This window comes from Chrysemys picta, chromosome 1 (assembly GCF_011386835.1).
Source record: "Chrysemys picta bellii isolate R12L10 chromosome 1, ASM1138683v2, whole genome shotgun sequence".
NCBI classification, from domain to species: Eukaryota; Metazoa; Chordata; order Testudines; family Emydidae; genus Chrysemys; species Chrysemys picta.
This window is the reverse complement of record NC_088791.1, coordinates 170254577-170268209: the sequence shown is the minus strand read 5'-3', so window position 1 is coordinate 170268209 and position 13633 is coordinate 170254577. Positions and strand designations below refer to the sequence as shown.

The 13633-nt window shown below is 44.3% G+C and overlaps 1 protein-coding gene across 2 annotated transcripts in view; it reads right to left on the bottom strand.

Moving 5' to 3' along the window:
- Nucleotides 1-6009, bottom strand: part of CD80 (CD80 molecule) — a 31040-nt gene extending 25031 nt beyond the window's left edge. The window contains exons 1-2 of one of the 2 annotated variants that reach the window (XM_005310176.3): nucleotides 5814-6009; nucleotides 4515-4624 (exon numbers count right to left, since the gene is read on the bottom strand). In XM_005310176.3, the coding sequence (XP_005310233.1) occupies nucleotides 4515-4611 (97 nt within the window). In that variant the 5' untranslated portion in view covers nucleotides 4612-4624; nucleotides 5814-6009. The remainder of the gene's footprint in view (nucleotides 1-4514; nucleotides 4625-5813) is intronic. The other variant, XM_065589622.1, reaches the window with a different exon arrangement.
- Between the last annotated feature and the right edge of the window lie 7624 nt (nucleotides 6010-13633).

The window sequence follows — 13633 nt, the reverse complement described above, 5'->3', positions numbered from 1 at the left end:
TCATAGAACAAGCTTGCAAGTTGCAGTGGCAGGGTTTGACTAGATTATCTTTCCCACCTTTAATATCTATTATCCAATGTTATAATACTGCAGAATCAGAGGAAAGTGAAATGTACTGTGTTCTGTATGTAGGAAACGTCATCCTTAGTCACTGCCCAGCCAGCAGTCAGCACTTTCATTTTCAGTCAGGGAGTCCCCTGGGACCAATGAACTGAAGTGGTATTTGAAAAGGTAAGAGAGAAAAGCAGAAGCACAGTCAGTGGCGGGTTCCGCATTTGGAACCATTTACATATTCTCGAATGACCTTCTGAATCTCCCAGTGATGTTCCTTGGAGGGAATTGAGTTGTTACAACTAGATTTCTGCATCTTTGGGTTCTGAGGGGGCAGGAGCTCATCCAAAAAGGCAAAAGAGACAGGGCAGCAGCAAAAAGACAGAAACTGAATTTGCCTGGCTTGGCCGCTTGGGCTGTGGCTGCTTCAGTGAAACATTTGCAATTTCTTCATTGCAGTCTGCCCCTGGTACAGCCCCTAGGCCTATTGGGAATGGCACAGAAACTGGCCACTAATGGACAGAGTCATTAGTAGCTGATGAAAACTTTGCCGATGCCCACTGAGCATGCTACCCGTTTTGATTTTTAATCTCTCCCGTCACCCCCAACAGAAATCTAACAAAGGGCCGTCTCCTCCCTGAGCTGGCTATTGTCACATGTGCTAGAGAGGGGATTCCCAGCTCTTTTGAGTTGTTGGTGAGCAAACATTTTCTTTCATTGCTGAAGGAAGTGTATTTCCCCACCCTCCAATAACTCAAAAATGTTGTAGGGATTTTCCTCAAAACTTTCCAAAAAAATTCACCTCTGGCCAGAGCCCAGGAACCAGATCCTGAGCCTTGGCACCACTCCGGGCAGGCAAAGACGCTGCATAACTATATTAAAGGGGTAGTAGGAGCTTCTCCCAGCAAGAGAGAATAGCCACTGGCCTAAGGCTGGCTCCATTGGCTCTACGTCACCTCCTCCTCGTCTTCTCCAGCACCTAGGGTAGGCCTGGAGCACACTGAGATCTGGCAACCATTGGCTGGTATAAGAGCTCCTAAGGGTATGTCTACACTGCAGCACAGAGCGAGCCTCCCAGCCTGAACTGACAGACTCAGGCTACACTGGCTCGAGTTTGTGTGCTAAAAATAGCAGTGTGGATGTTGCTGCACCAGTGGAGGCTTGGGTGGCTAGCGGCCAGCTGCAGTGTGGACATACCCTAAGGGGCTGTTATCAGCCAGCGTAACTTAGAATAACTCTAAGGCTACTCTAAGTTACACTAGGACTTGAAATAGTCCCAGGAAGCCCTGGGGAATAGGGGAAGCACAAAGATGGCTTGAAGCCACCTTTGCATCCCTTCCTTGCCCTATCCCAGGTCCTGTGCTGAGTGCAGCATGTTGGAACCTGAGAACTGGGACCCACGCATGGAAAATGTCAGCCACAAAGGAGAAATGTTCAGAAAGTTATGAGCATTTGGAAAGATAGAGTTAGAACGAAAGCCCTGAGGTTATGCTATCTATAGCAGTCACTAACTGTGACTGTGTATATATAGATACTGTATCCACTATAGCCCTTAGCTTGTGTGTGTGTGTGTGTGTGTGTGTGTGTGTGTGTGTGTGTGTGTATACAGACATACACACATACATACACAAACACAAGCTAAGGACTATAGTGGATACAGTAAATATTGCACCACAGGTTGAAGAGGAGAACAAAAACAGCTTCAGGAATTATTTCCCATTGGAGGTCATTTTATTCACCTCACAGGGCAATAAACATACTTATTCAGATGGGCGATGCTGGTTTAAATTTTATTATACAATGTTCAGTTTTCTAAACATGGTGGAGCTTTAGTTAATCTCTGCAAAGGGTCCTTAATTTTATATCACAAGCTCAGAACAATTTTGTTCCATGTCATAGTAAAATAATGACTATCATAGGTTCTTCTAGAATGCCCATCATCATGGTATCTACCTGCTGTCATTTAGCCCTTAATCCATACATCACAAAATAAGGTATGTATCAAAACTTCTCTTTTGCAAAGGAGTTTAAGGCTCAAAAATAGTCACTGATTTTGTGTGCCCAACTTGAGACACTTCAAGGTGCCTTGATTTGGGCATCCAAATTGAAGCATCTAAAAATCAGGCCACTTTTGAAAGTGTTGGCTTCAATGATTTGCTTAAAATCACCCAGCAGGTCAGTGGCAGAGCTGTTAAGAAAACCCAGGTCTCCCAGCCCTATGCTGTAGCCACATTGCCTCCCGTACAGAAGAAAGTCATGAATTTGAGATGCCCCCTTCCTAATGCGTGAGTTATGAGGTCATCTGCTACGAGCCCCAAGAAAACCTTTAAAACCATGCCATGGTGTATTCTGTATAGGTTACGTAAGTATTTGTGGTACTGTAGCACCTAGGAACCCCAGTGACAAACCAAGACCCCACTGTGCTAGGCACTGTAGACACACACAGAACAAAAAGTATATATTTACAGAAGAGTTGACAGAGGAATGTTCCCGATAGCTTTAAAAATGCAGATCAGTATTGTTTTCCATATTACTCTGCCTATAAATAATGTAGGCTTCCTGGTGCTATCTGAGTCCCATGGCTCAGAGAGGAGAAAAAATTATAACCAGTACATTTTAGAAATCGCCAAAGCTTTTCTCTGCTTGTTAATGTCATAGTGTTCAAATTGAGCATCTTGCAGTCTACCAGGATTAGAAACAAAAACACTGTTCCTTTGGAAAGGACAGCTCCTGGCTTTCCAATGAGATAAAGCTCCTGTTTCTATTGATCAGACAGTAAACCTGTCACTGGTGAAGGCCTGCATATTGTCTATCTTAGGTCTAGTATAATTTTGGGGAGAAATGTCACGTTACTCATGAATAATATGGCCTTCTCGGACACACACACACACTTATACACATACACACGATGGTTTAGTGTGGCAGAGCATTACGGCATGAGTGTGGATGGATGCATTACTCACAAATACATGTATTATGTTTATGACACATATTTAAATGTGTGGGTAGGAGGTTGGGAGAGGGAAAAGAGCCTTGAAAACGTGGTGGTTTGCTTTACAGGGGTCTGTGTGTTTAATTCCGTGTGAAATTCCCCAAGTTTTGCTTTGAGTTTCTGGTTTGAACAAACTCAGAATCTTAAAGTGAAACTCAGTGGAAATCACAAAGTTTTCCCCCATTTCATAATACTACCATGAAAAACTCAGAATTTTGAACAACTTTTATACAAAGCCACAATTCAGCACAGTTTGCTCTAAAGTTTCGTTAACTATACGGAAATTGTCAACAAACCTGATGCTTCGAATCTGTAAGGGATCCAAGCTCAGGAGAACTGTATGTGCGTTGAGGTTTCGGTGTTAACATTTCACACAGCTGTGAGGAGTGATCTCAAAAGCCTATTGAATTCAATGAGCCTTGCAGCAGACCCTTGGAGAGGGCCAGGATATATGACTCAGTCCCAAGACCAGTAATTTAAGCCTGCATTAGGGGAATTGTTGATTGTGTGATTTTGCAATGACTAGTTTAATGTACATTTCCCAGAGAAGAAATTACCTCTTTCCATTTCTGCATCTCCTGAGAGCTTAGAAGCTCTTCTGTCACAGAAGCTCTGAATCAGCCCCTATCCTTGCAGTCAAGGGAAGACTGGACAGGGCAGGGCTCCCTGTCAATGCTGGTGCTTCAATGACTGGAAAGAGTACTGCTGAGCAATGGGAGAACACCCACCCCTGCCTATCCTTGGGAGCACAGCTGGCTCTCAGTGTTGTGTGGCACTATGAAAAGTAGCACTTGCATGGACCCCACCCCATCTCCAGCCTTGGACCAGGCACTTTCCCACAAGTGTGTGTGTACTCACATCCCTTCCTGCCTGCCTCTGGTGCTCACTTCAGCCGTGGGGAACCCTCACTCCTCACACTTTTCAGACTCAGCAGTCTTTAGTGACTCACTTGGCCTAGGAAACCAAGGATGGAGCAGAAGTGCCACTTTCCAAACAGAGAGCAGACAAGGGCGTCTTGGGAATTCTCTCCCTGCTGTGGCCTGCAGGCACCGTTCCGATGGGGCCGCAGCTATGGAATTGAAGATGTCCTTCTAGACAGCACCTCATGGGTGTGGGGAGTGGAGGGTCCAACACAAGCACATAGGTCACACAAGCTTATGGTTGGCTCTGTCCAGAGGAGTGGGACCAGGATCAGAAATCCAGTTCTTGCGTGGAGTATTAACACACACATACCCCTCCCCCCCCGAGGCCACCAGGGCTCTCCCCAGCACTCTGATATTTCTACTAAATTTTAGCAACAGTGAAAGGCACCACCCTGGAGGCTTCAGTCCTCTCTCTGTCCCCATAACATGCAGCAGCAGCAGCTCCAGCACCCCAAGCTTCTGCCCCAATGCTCCTCACCGGCCTAGTGTGGGGAAAGAGGGAGTCAAAGCTCCTGAGATACAAAATGGAACTGAACTCATCCACTTACCTAGACTAGTGACGTGAAGCACAAAGAGCCCCTGCCAGAACCAATTCTTTAATGCCGGTCCAGACCACATCAGTTCAGCCCTGGCCACACACACCATTTTCTTAGAACTCCTCAGATAAAAAAAGACAGAGAAAAGAAAAGATGTGAAACAAGAAGGAATTGATGAGTTAATAAATGGAGCCTTGGATTGACCAGAAATCTTAACTCTTTGGACAAGTGATACACCATGTAGCACTTCTATAGTGTTGATCATCCAGCTGGATCCCATAGCACAGTGATTCTCAAACTGGGGGTCGGGATCCCTCAGGGGGTCTCAGGAATATTACATGGGGGGGGTCATGAGCTGTCAACATCTACCCCAAACCCCGCTTTGCCTCCAGCATTTATAATGGCGCTAAATATATAAAATAGTGTTTTTAATTCAGAAGGGGGGGTCACACTCAGAGGCTTGCTATGTGAAAGGGGTCACCAGTACAAAAGTTTGAGAACCGCTGCCATAGCACTTTACAAGCATTGGTTAATTACGCCTCAGTGTCAGCGCACTGTTCACTCTCCATGAGTTTCATTCTGGTCTGGGTGATCTGCTGTGCTTGGGAAATTCTAATTGCCTTTTCAAGGGTTAATTCTGGGTGCTATGGAAGTTATTCTGAAGGAGCGGTTAAGTGACTTTCCCAAGGTCCTGGCCACTCATCAGTGGCAGATTTGGCAATACAGCCCAGGAGTCCCAATTCCTAAATCCTCTGCTCTATACACAAAACACATTGATCCCCATTCTCAGTGCACCCAGGCTCTGGTTGGTATAAAATCAGGAGGCTGGCTTTACACTACCGTTGTGCCTCCCCCTAGCATTCTGGAGTTGGCCAGGAGCCTAGAAGAGCCTCAGGACTTCTCTAAACTGCACCCAGTGGCCTTGGCCATTCAGCATTTGGGAAGTGAATTCAGTGCTGGAGAGCTGCTGGATTTACAGCTCAAGAAAAAGCTGTTTATTACAGAGGCACAGCACCAGCAACAGGGGATCAGTGTCCTCCAAGCCTGCCTCCTCCCATCCTGCTTCAACTCCTAACAGCCTCCTTTTAAAAATCATCAGCTCAAGGTGTTCAGAGGTTTGTTTTCCAGCCTGGCAGGTTTTTGACCAATTTTAAGATGACACATTCTTGACCGCCAGCACCCCACATAGCCCAGCATTACCAGGCACATGCCATGCAGCCAGACAGTAGTGAACTGCTAGCAGAGGAAAGCAAAGGGACAAACCACTCCAATAGAGTCACCTGGCGCAAGGCAAAAACTGAGAGCACTCACTTGTGTTCCAGGGGCTCCTTCTCCCTCTTGCCGTGGGGTCTGGGTAGTCCTTAGCTGGCCACGTCCCCTGTGTTACAGAGCTCAGAGCAGCTCATTCTCAGTCAGCCACACACAACAAAAGAGCAGAGCGTGTGCGTGTGGAGCTTAACTTTATACAGGCAAAAAGGGTTGCCACCCCCACAACTTCCCCTTTTGCACTGATTAAGAAACAAAACCTTTCTGACCTTGCGTACTCCATCCCGCCCCATCCTGACGTCCCCACACTGCTTGGAAACGGTTGTTATGAAGGCTCTGGGACCAACTCAACAGGCTGTGTTGAGGGTTGCAACAGAGCAGCAGTCCCATACAGTTACATGGGGCAGTTTCTCTGCAGCCACAAAGGAGAGGAAACATTGTTTCATAATGGTCTAAAATGGGACCAAAACATTGTTAATGCTCACGCTGCCCTGTAATCAGTGGCCCTGCTTAATCTCATCCCACCACCTCCAATCCTAACCCCTCTTCCCTCTCCCACACACTGGCACCACCCAGATCTTTCACCCTACTGTTCCCTTCCTTTTTATCTGCCCCTCAGCTTTGCACCAGCCATTTTGTTTCCCCCTACATTTGGAACATTCTCTCACGGCCTCTCCCAACGCCCTTCCATGAATGCTTGGTACACTGGTCTAACATCAGTTAGGCATCTGTGCCCTCCTGTGCCTGAAACATTGCCCTGCATTTTGCCTAGTTTAGAAACCCATCCTGCGAAGTGCTGAGCACTTTCTGAGAGGGTCTGAGCACACAACTCTAGGGCTGGGCAGTTTTTTGTATGAACCCTTTTTCAGCAAAAAAGCCCAAATTCAGTCACATCGAACTATTTAGCAAATGCCTGTTGATTTTGCCAAATTGTTTCAACAACGGGGGGAAAGTCAGAAAAAAGTTTTGTTTTGACTTTTTTTTTCAAATGAACTGTTTTCATTTTTTTGGTTGAAAATGAGTTTTCATTTCAAAATTTCCTTTCCATTTATTAAAAAAATGTAATGGTCAAAATTGAAACAAAACATTCTGATTTGGTCAAAATGAAACATTCAACCCCTAATTATTATATTTTTAACTTTTCAATGTGCCAAAATATTTGAAAAATATTGTTTTTGTTTTGACTTGAAATTGATTTTTTTTTTTTCATTTTTCAGAATTCCCAGCAAACCACATTATTTTTTCACCCAGCTCTAGACAACTGCCATTGGCTCCAGTGACAGCTCAGGGCACCAGGCAGAGATGCTCAGCGCCTCACAGGATCAGATTTTCTTCAAGGCACGGATCTTCCCTCCTTATTTGTTTTGTTAAGTGGCCTGTATCTTTATATCTCAGTGGAAATAATGCCCTATCAATTAACCCACAATAACAATCGTTATAACACAAATGAATTAAGTATGAACATCATGCCTGATTCATGACTGTGTTGCTCCTGTTTTAACTCTGTGTAACCCTTTGATTTCAATGGGCTTACAGCAGAGGTGAATTGGACCCACTGTACTGTAAACAAATCAAAGTTCTATTTTGCTAGCTCATAGCTGGCCATATGCTAGCTCTATAAGGAAGTCAGATGTTCGACTGGGCACAATATACAACTATTCAGGTAAGGATTCAAGTAGCTGAAATGGTATGGAGGAGCTTGGCGTCAAAGCAAACAACCACAAACTAAGAATTAATTAGGACTATTTATCTGGCTGTTGGTGGATTTCTAGCACGTGTGTTTCATCGATTAGTTTCCTTTTCTTTTTTCCCCCTGTAAATTTGCATTCTGCCTATGGATCATCAGCATGGTCAGAGCCGGCTCCAGGGTTTTGGCCACCCCAAGCAGCCAAAACAACAACCAACAAAAAAAAAGCCGCAATCGCGATCTGCGGCGGCAATTCGGCAGGAGGTCCTTCACTCCCAGGCGCAGTGAGGGACCGTCCGCTGAATTGCTGCCGAATACCTGGTCGTGCCGCCCCTCTCCGGAGCGGCCGCCACAAGCACCTGCTTGAGAAGCTGGTGCCTGGAGCCGGCCCTGAGTATGGTACATAGATACAGAGACTATTAGTAACAATAGATTTAAAGAACAGAAACATGTTCATGGCACTTCAGAGGAAAAATATTAAAATAAAATAGAATCACCAAAAACTTGGCTATCCTGAGTCCCAGTCTATTGCCCTAACCACAAAACCACCCTCTTTCCCTTTGTGTACCTAGTATGATCATACATGTCTATTAACGTTGTCTATTGTATAATATTGTCTATTATAGCCCTCCAGTATAACCATACACCATTTCATGTTTTATTGCCCTCAAGACTTGAAGGCATCTCAGGTACAGTTTTCAGAAGTGCCTAAGCAGCTTAGGAGACAGTATCATTTTGAAAAGTGGCTTAGTATTATGGTCACAGCATACACAGAGAAGAATCAGATGTAGGGTTACCAACCCTCTAGTATTGTCCTGGTGTCTCCAGGAATTTAAGATTAATCTTTAATTAAAGATTTTGTCATGTGATAAAACCTCCAGGAATATATCCAACCAAAATTGGCAACCCTAGTCAGATAGGAACATAAAATACTCTTGCTGGAAGGTTGCAACGTAACACTACTTTACTACTTAGAATTCAGAATGATAACACACAAGAACCCCAAATCAGAGAGCGACAAAGCAGGCTGCTCCCTGAAACAGAGTCACACATATTATCTCACCTTACTCTAGGTGTCTGTCTGCAGACTGACTACTGCTAGAGTGCTAAGCCAGATCACTTCCTTTCCTAGGGAGCTCCCTAGCCTGCAAGCAGGGCCAGGAAAAAAATGCTGGCCATTTAAAGTGATAGTTTACAATTTTAATACAGTTTGCAATACACCACACATAAGAGCCTAAATCTCATTGATTTTCAGGGAGCCCTAAGCTCCTAAGTCACATAGGCACTTGAAACTTTGATTCTGAGACTAAGCACACCCCCTGTATAGTAATATGGTACTGGCAAACCTTTTTGAGCTGTAAAGAATATTTTCTCACTTTCATTTTAAATTTAAATGATTAAAAAACAGTTTTGCTTTTACTATATTAAAGCTAAGAAGAAATTCCAGTCAAAGAATGCAGATGCTGCGGTAGTTATTTAGGGCTCAAGGGTGCCCTGAGAAATGCAGGGTCGGTCTCCACCAGTCCCCAGAGAGGCTGACTTGTACTTGTGAAGCCACGGTCCTCTTGTCACAGGCTGCAGGTGTACTGGAGGGCAGGATTGTTAGGTGCATAGGAGATGTAGTCACGTTAAAATTGTAGCCCTGACAGTTTCACCTGGTGAACAGGTGTGGTATTAGGGGCTGTGCCTTTAAGGGCTGAGCTTCCCAAATAGAAAGTCTGGGTGGGGCACTGAGAAGCCAGCTGGAACCAGACACTTGCAACTTCTTTGAGCACTGAGTGATCACTGAACACTGCATGATCCTGGGAGTAAAGAGAACTAAGAAAAGATCCTGAATGGAAGAATGAAGCAGTTAAAAGCCCCATCCATCAGAGATGAAACTCTAGAAATGTGGAAGACAGCTGGAAAAGGTTTAAACAGTGCTTCTCCCTGTATCTACAAGCAATGAGTGCTAGAAAATATAGACACAGGTGGAGGGTAGCCTTATTTCTGACAATAGCAGGTTCTGAAGCACTTGATGTGTTTAGAAGTTTTTAGTTAACTCAGGCAGAGGAGGCTAACTATGAAACTATTACAAACATTTGAGGATTAACTGCACTCCACCTAAAAATGTTTAAAACATCTCTCAGCTGTTCAGAGTACAACAAGAAGATGAAACCATAGCAGAGATTTTAGAGCTGAGTCCCTCATAAGAGACCAGCTTGCAATTGGAATCTGGAACAAAAATGTCAGAGAGACACTATTGGAAGAGCCAGAATTAACCCTTGCTAAGGCAATTAGAATCTACCAAGCACAGGATGTCACCCACTCCAGAATGAAGCTCACGGAGGGCGGGCAGTACTTTGATGCTGTAGACCAGATTGAAAATCCAAACTATCATAAGAAAATGAGATGAGAGGCAGACAGGTATATGGAACTCAAACTCAGAGTCCACCAAAAACAGCACATGGAGCTGCACATACTGTGGCAACCAACACAAGCCAGGACAAGGCCCAACATAGGGGAAAAGATGCAAGAGCTTAATGGATAACATCCCTTTGGAAGAGTATGCAAACAGCAGCGGAGCGGGCACAGTTTGGACAAAGAGCATGACAACAGCACTGCTGGCTCAGATGAATTCTTCCTGGGAACAATTGACAACATTGCAGCAGAAGATGATTGGACTATCAGCCTGAAAGCATTAATTTTAAAGTGTACACTAGTGCACAAGCAAACAATGTTATTAATGCTAAAAAAAAATAAAGCCACAGGCACTGGCTATAAATGGGTAAAACTCAGGCTTACAGTTTTGAGTTTATTCCCACTAAAGGTGTATGTGAACTAAACATATGGGTAAATAAACTGGAAAAGATACAATTTGTAATAGTGCCAGGGACAAGTGCACCCATTATTAGGTTAAAAACGTATCACGCCCTGGTCTCATCAAGGGAGTGGATTCTTTTGGAGGGGCGAGGGACCCAAACAATTAAGGAACAGTTTGAGGACATCTTCCACGGGACAGGGAAGCTCACAACAGCACACAGAATAGAGCTGAAAGAGCCCAACTGTCCCACAATCCATGCCCCAAGGAAAGTTTCCCTAGCCCTAAGTCAGAGGCTAAAAGAGGAGCTGCATGGGTTCATTGCTCTGGGAATCATCCAGCGAGTAGAAGAACCAACCAAGTGGGTAACACTTGTTGGTCATTGTAGAAAAGGAGACAGAACCCTTCACTTGTGCATAGACCCAAAGAATTCAATATGTCAAAAGGGAACATTTTCCTTTATCTACACATGGAGTAATTACTCAGGAGGAGGCCTGATGCATCAGCAGGGTTCTGGCAGGTGCCCTTAGAAAAACAGAGCACATGTTCGTTTCCATTCAACACCCCCTTTGGGAGACCTTGTTTTTGCAGACGGCCATTTGGGTTTTGGTTTGGTCCCCCAGGTGTTTCACCAGAAAATACCACAAAATGTGGTTGATATAGAGGGTACTAACTTAAGGTTTGCATAAATTACATTATGATGTGGGGAAAAACAGTAGAGAAGCATCACCAGAGGCTCTGAGCTGCTTTGGAAAGAACCCTAGCTACTGGGCGACAGCTAAACATACCAATGTAAATTCCATGCAACAGAAATAACATAGCTGGGGAGAAGTTAACAGAGCAAGATGTACAGGTAGATTACAGTAAGGCTGAGCCCATCACTGACATGCCTGCCCCACCAGACAAGGAAAGGTTACAAAGTTTCCTTAAAATGGTGAGCTATTTAGGGAAATTTGTGACTCAGCTAGCTGCCTGAACCAGCCACCTGCAAGTGCTACTGTGCAAAGACATCCAGTGGACATGCGATGCACATCTTAATAGAGAATTTGGGGAACAGAAGGAGATAGTTAAAGAGGCCCCAGTCCAGAGGTACTGTGACAGTAAGTGCAAAATTAGGTTGTCCACATACTCCTCTAACGAGGGTATTGGCTCAGTCTTCTTACAAAACTGGAGACCAGTGGCGTATTCATCATGAATACTGAGTGCCAATATGCTCAAATAGAGAAGGAGGCTTTGGCATTAGTCCATAGGTGTAAAAAGTTTCATGTCTTTATTTAGCGGGGGGGGGGGGGGGGCTGTGTCAACTGAAACTGACCAGAAGCCATTTATTGCCATTGCTGAAAGAGGGCTGGCAGCCCTGCCCCGCAAGAATACAGAGATTATTTTTTCAGCTACTACTATATGATTTGCAAATTGAATACAAACTTGGTGGTCTCAGACATGCTCTCTAGAGCACTTGACAAAAGTGGACTGAAACAAAGTCCAGAGCTGGATTTTGTACATGTCCATCTGATAAAAAAAAATACCTGGCCAATCTCAGATGAAATATGGACGATGATGGCCAGAATTACTGCTGTGGACGAGACCTTGCAGAAAGTGATTAAGTCTATTAGCACAAGGTGTCTGGGACAGCATATTCCCAGCTCCGAGTATCAGTTTAAGGGGGAACTCTAAGTACTAGATGGGATTTGTTTAAAGGCACCAGGATGGTGAGTCTTAAGGTGTTACAGAAAAGTATGTTAAAAAGATAATGAAGATCACCTAGGGATTGAAAAAAAAATCTAAGAGAAGGACTAGAGATATTTTATACTGGTCCCAAATGAACGGTGGCATTAAGGAAGCTGTCAGTGCGGGTTGTACATGTTAAAAACTCAGGCCAAGTCAAGTAAAAGAACCGATGCTGGTTGCATAGGAAAAATTGCCCCCCTCCCCTGCCCTCCGAGAAAATAGACACTGATTTGTTTACATCTAGACTAGTATTTTTACTTTCCTGAGATAGCCTTATTACAAGATACTACAGCTAAAGAGGAGATTGTGTAGAGTGAATCTACTTTGCTGGACGTAGTATACCTGACAATGTGCCACAGGATAGTGAGCATGAGTTTAAGCAGCAAGAAAACAACAAAGTGACCTATTGAAAAAGGTTGTGGAGTCAGACTCTGTTCTGTATTTAGCATTGTTAAATTACAGACTGGCATCAATGAAGCATGAGTTGTCACCAGCTGGCATTCTGTAAAACTGAAAACTCAACACAAGAATGTCTGCGCTGTTAGAGAGAGCTCCTGGAGGCTTGCAGATGGCTAAAGAGACAGAAAGGCAAAACAACATAAATCAATGGGACTTGGGGGTCACAGGAGCTGCCACCACTTCATGGAACTGACACTGCATGACGGGAAACAATGGCCACAAACAGGACCGGTGTCACAAGTGGTAGCTTTGTGGCCATATGAAGTTGTCACCCCAGATGGACATATACTATGGAGTACTTCCAAATCCCAGAAGGGACAGAAATTAGGGGCACTGAATCTGCTGTTTTGCCTGGGGGGTCTCAAACAGGCAACAACCACAGCAGTTTGAGACAACAGAGCCTCAGGACACGAAACCACCAGAACAAGTGGACTTGCTCCCTCCTGACAGCAGTCGTGCTGAGGTTCCAGGGGAGCCCTGCAGGCCAAATGACAGCACAGCGCACCTCCAAGATTAAATGAACACTGTCAGTAAGCTTCATTATTGGTTTGGATGTAAGTGTAAATGGGTTTTCAGCGTTTTATTACATTTTGGCTGGGAAGGGAAGATATGGTATTGGGACTGTGCCTTTAAGGGCTGAGCTTGCCAGACAGAGTCTAGGCAGGACACTGTCAATCAACTGCACAGTCAGTTGGAACCAGACTCAGAATAGAGCAGATCTATTGCAAGTTCCTTAAGCCTTGGCCCCTTTCTACAGAATACTGGAATGGCAGATCACAAGGAGCTTGCATTTAAAAGGAACAGCACACCAAGTGTATCGCTTCAACTAGAGGCAAGAGTCATACTTCTAATTCACTTATAGCTTCTCTAACACACACACACACGACTTTGGAGCCCAGTGATATAGTTCTTCACAGGAAGCCTTACAGACACTAAGTTAGAGTGCATATATTAAAGCCCAAATTCAAAAAAGTACTTAAGTGCAGGCTCAATTTTAAGCATGTGCAAAAATCTCATTAGCTTAAGTGCATTCCTGAATCAGCGATTAAATGGGTAGAAGGAATACTGTAGTCTGAAAAGGAAAGCCTATAATTTAATCAGAAAGGGTACATACAATTATACTAAAAAACAGTTGTCCGATAAAAAGAGGAAGATGCTGAAGCATCAGATTTATCACAGTTTTTCACTTTG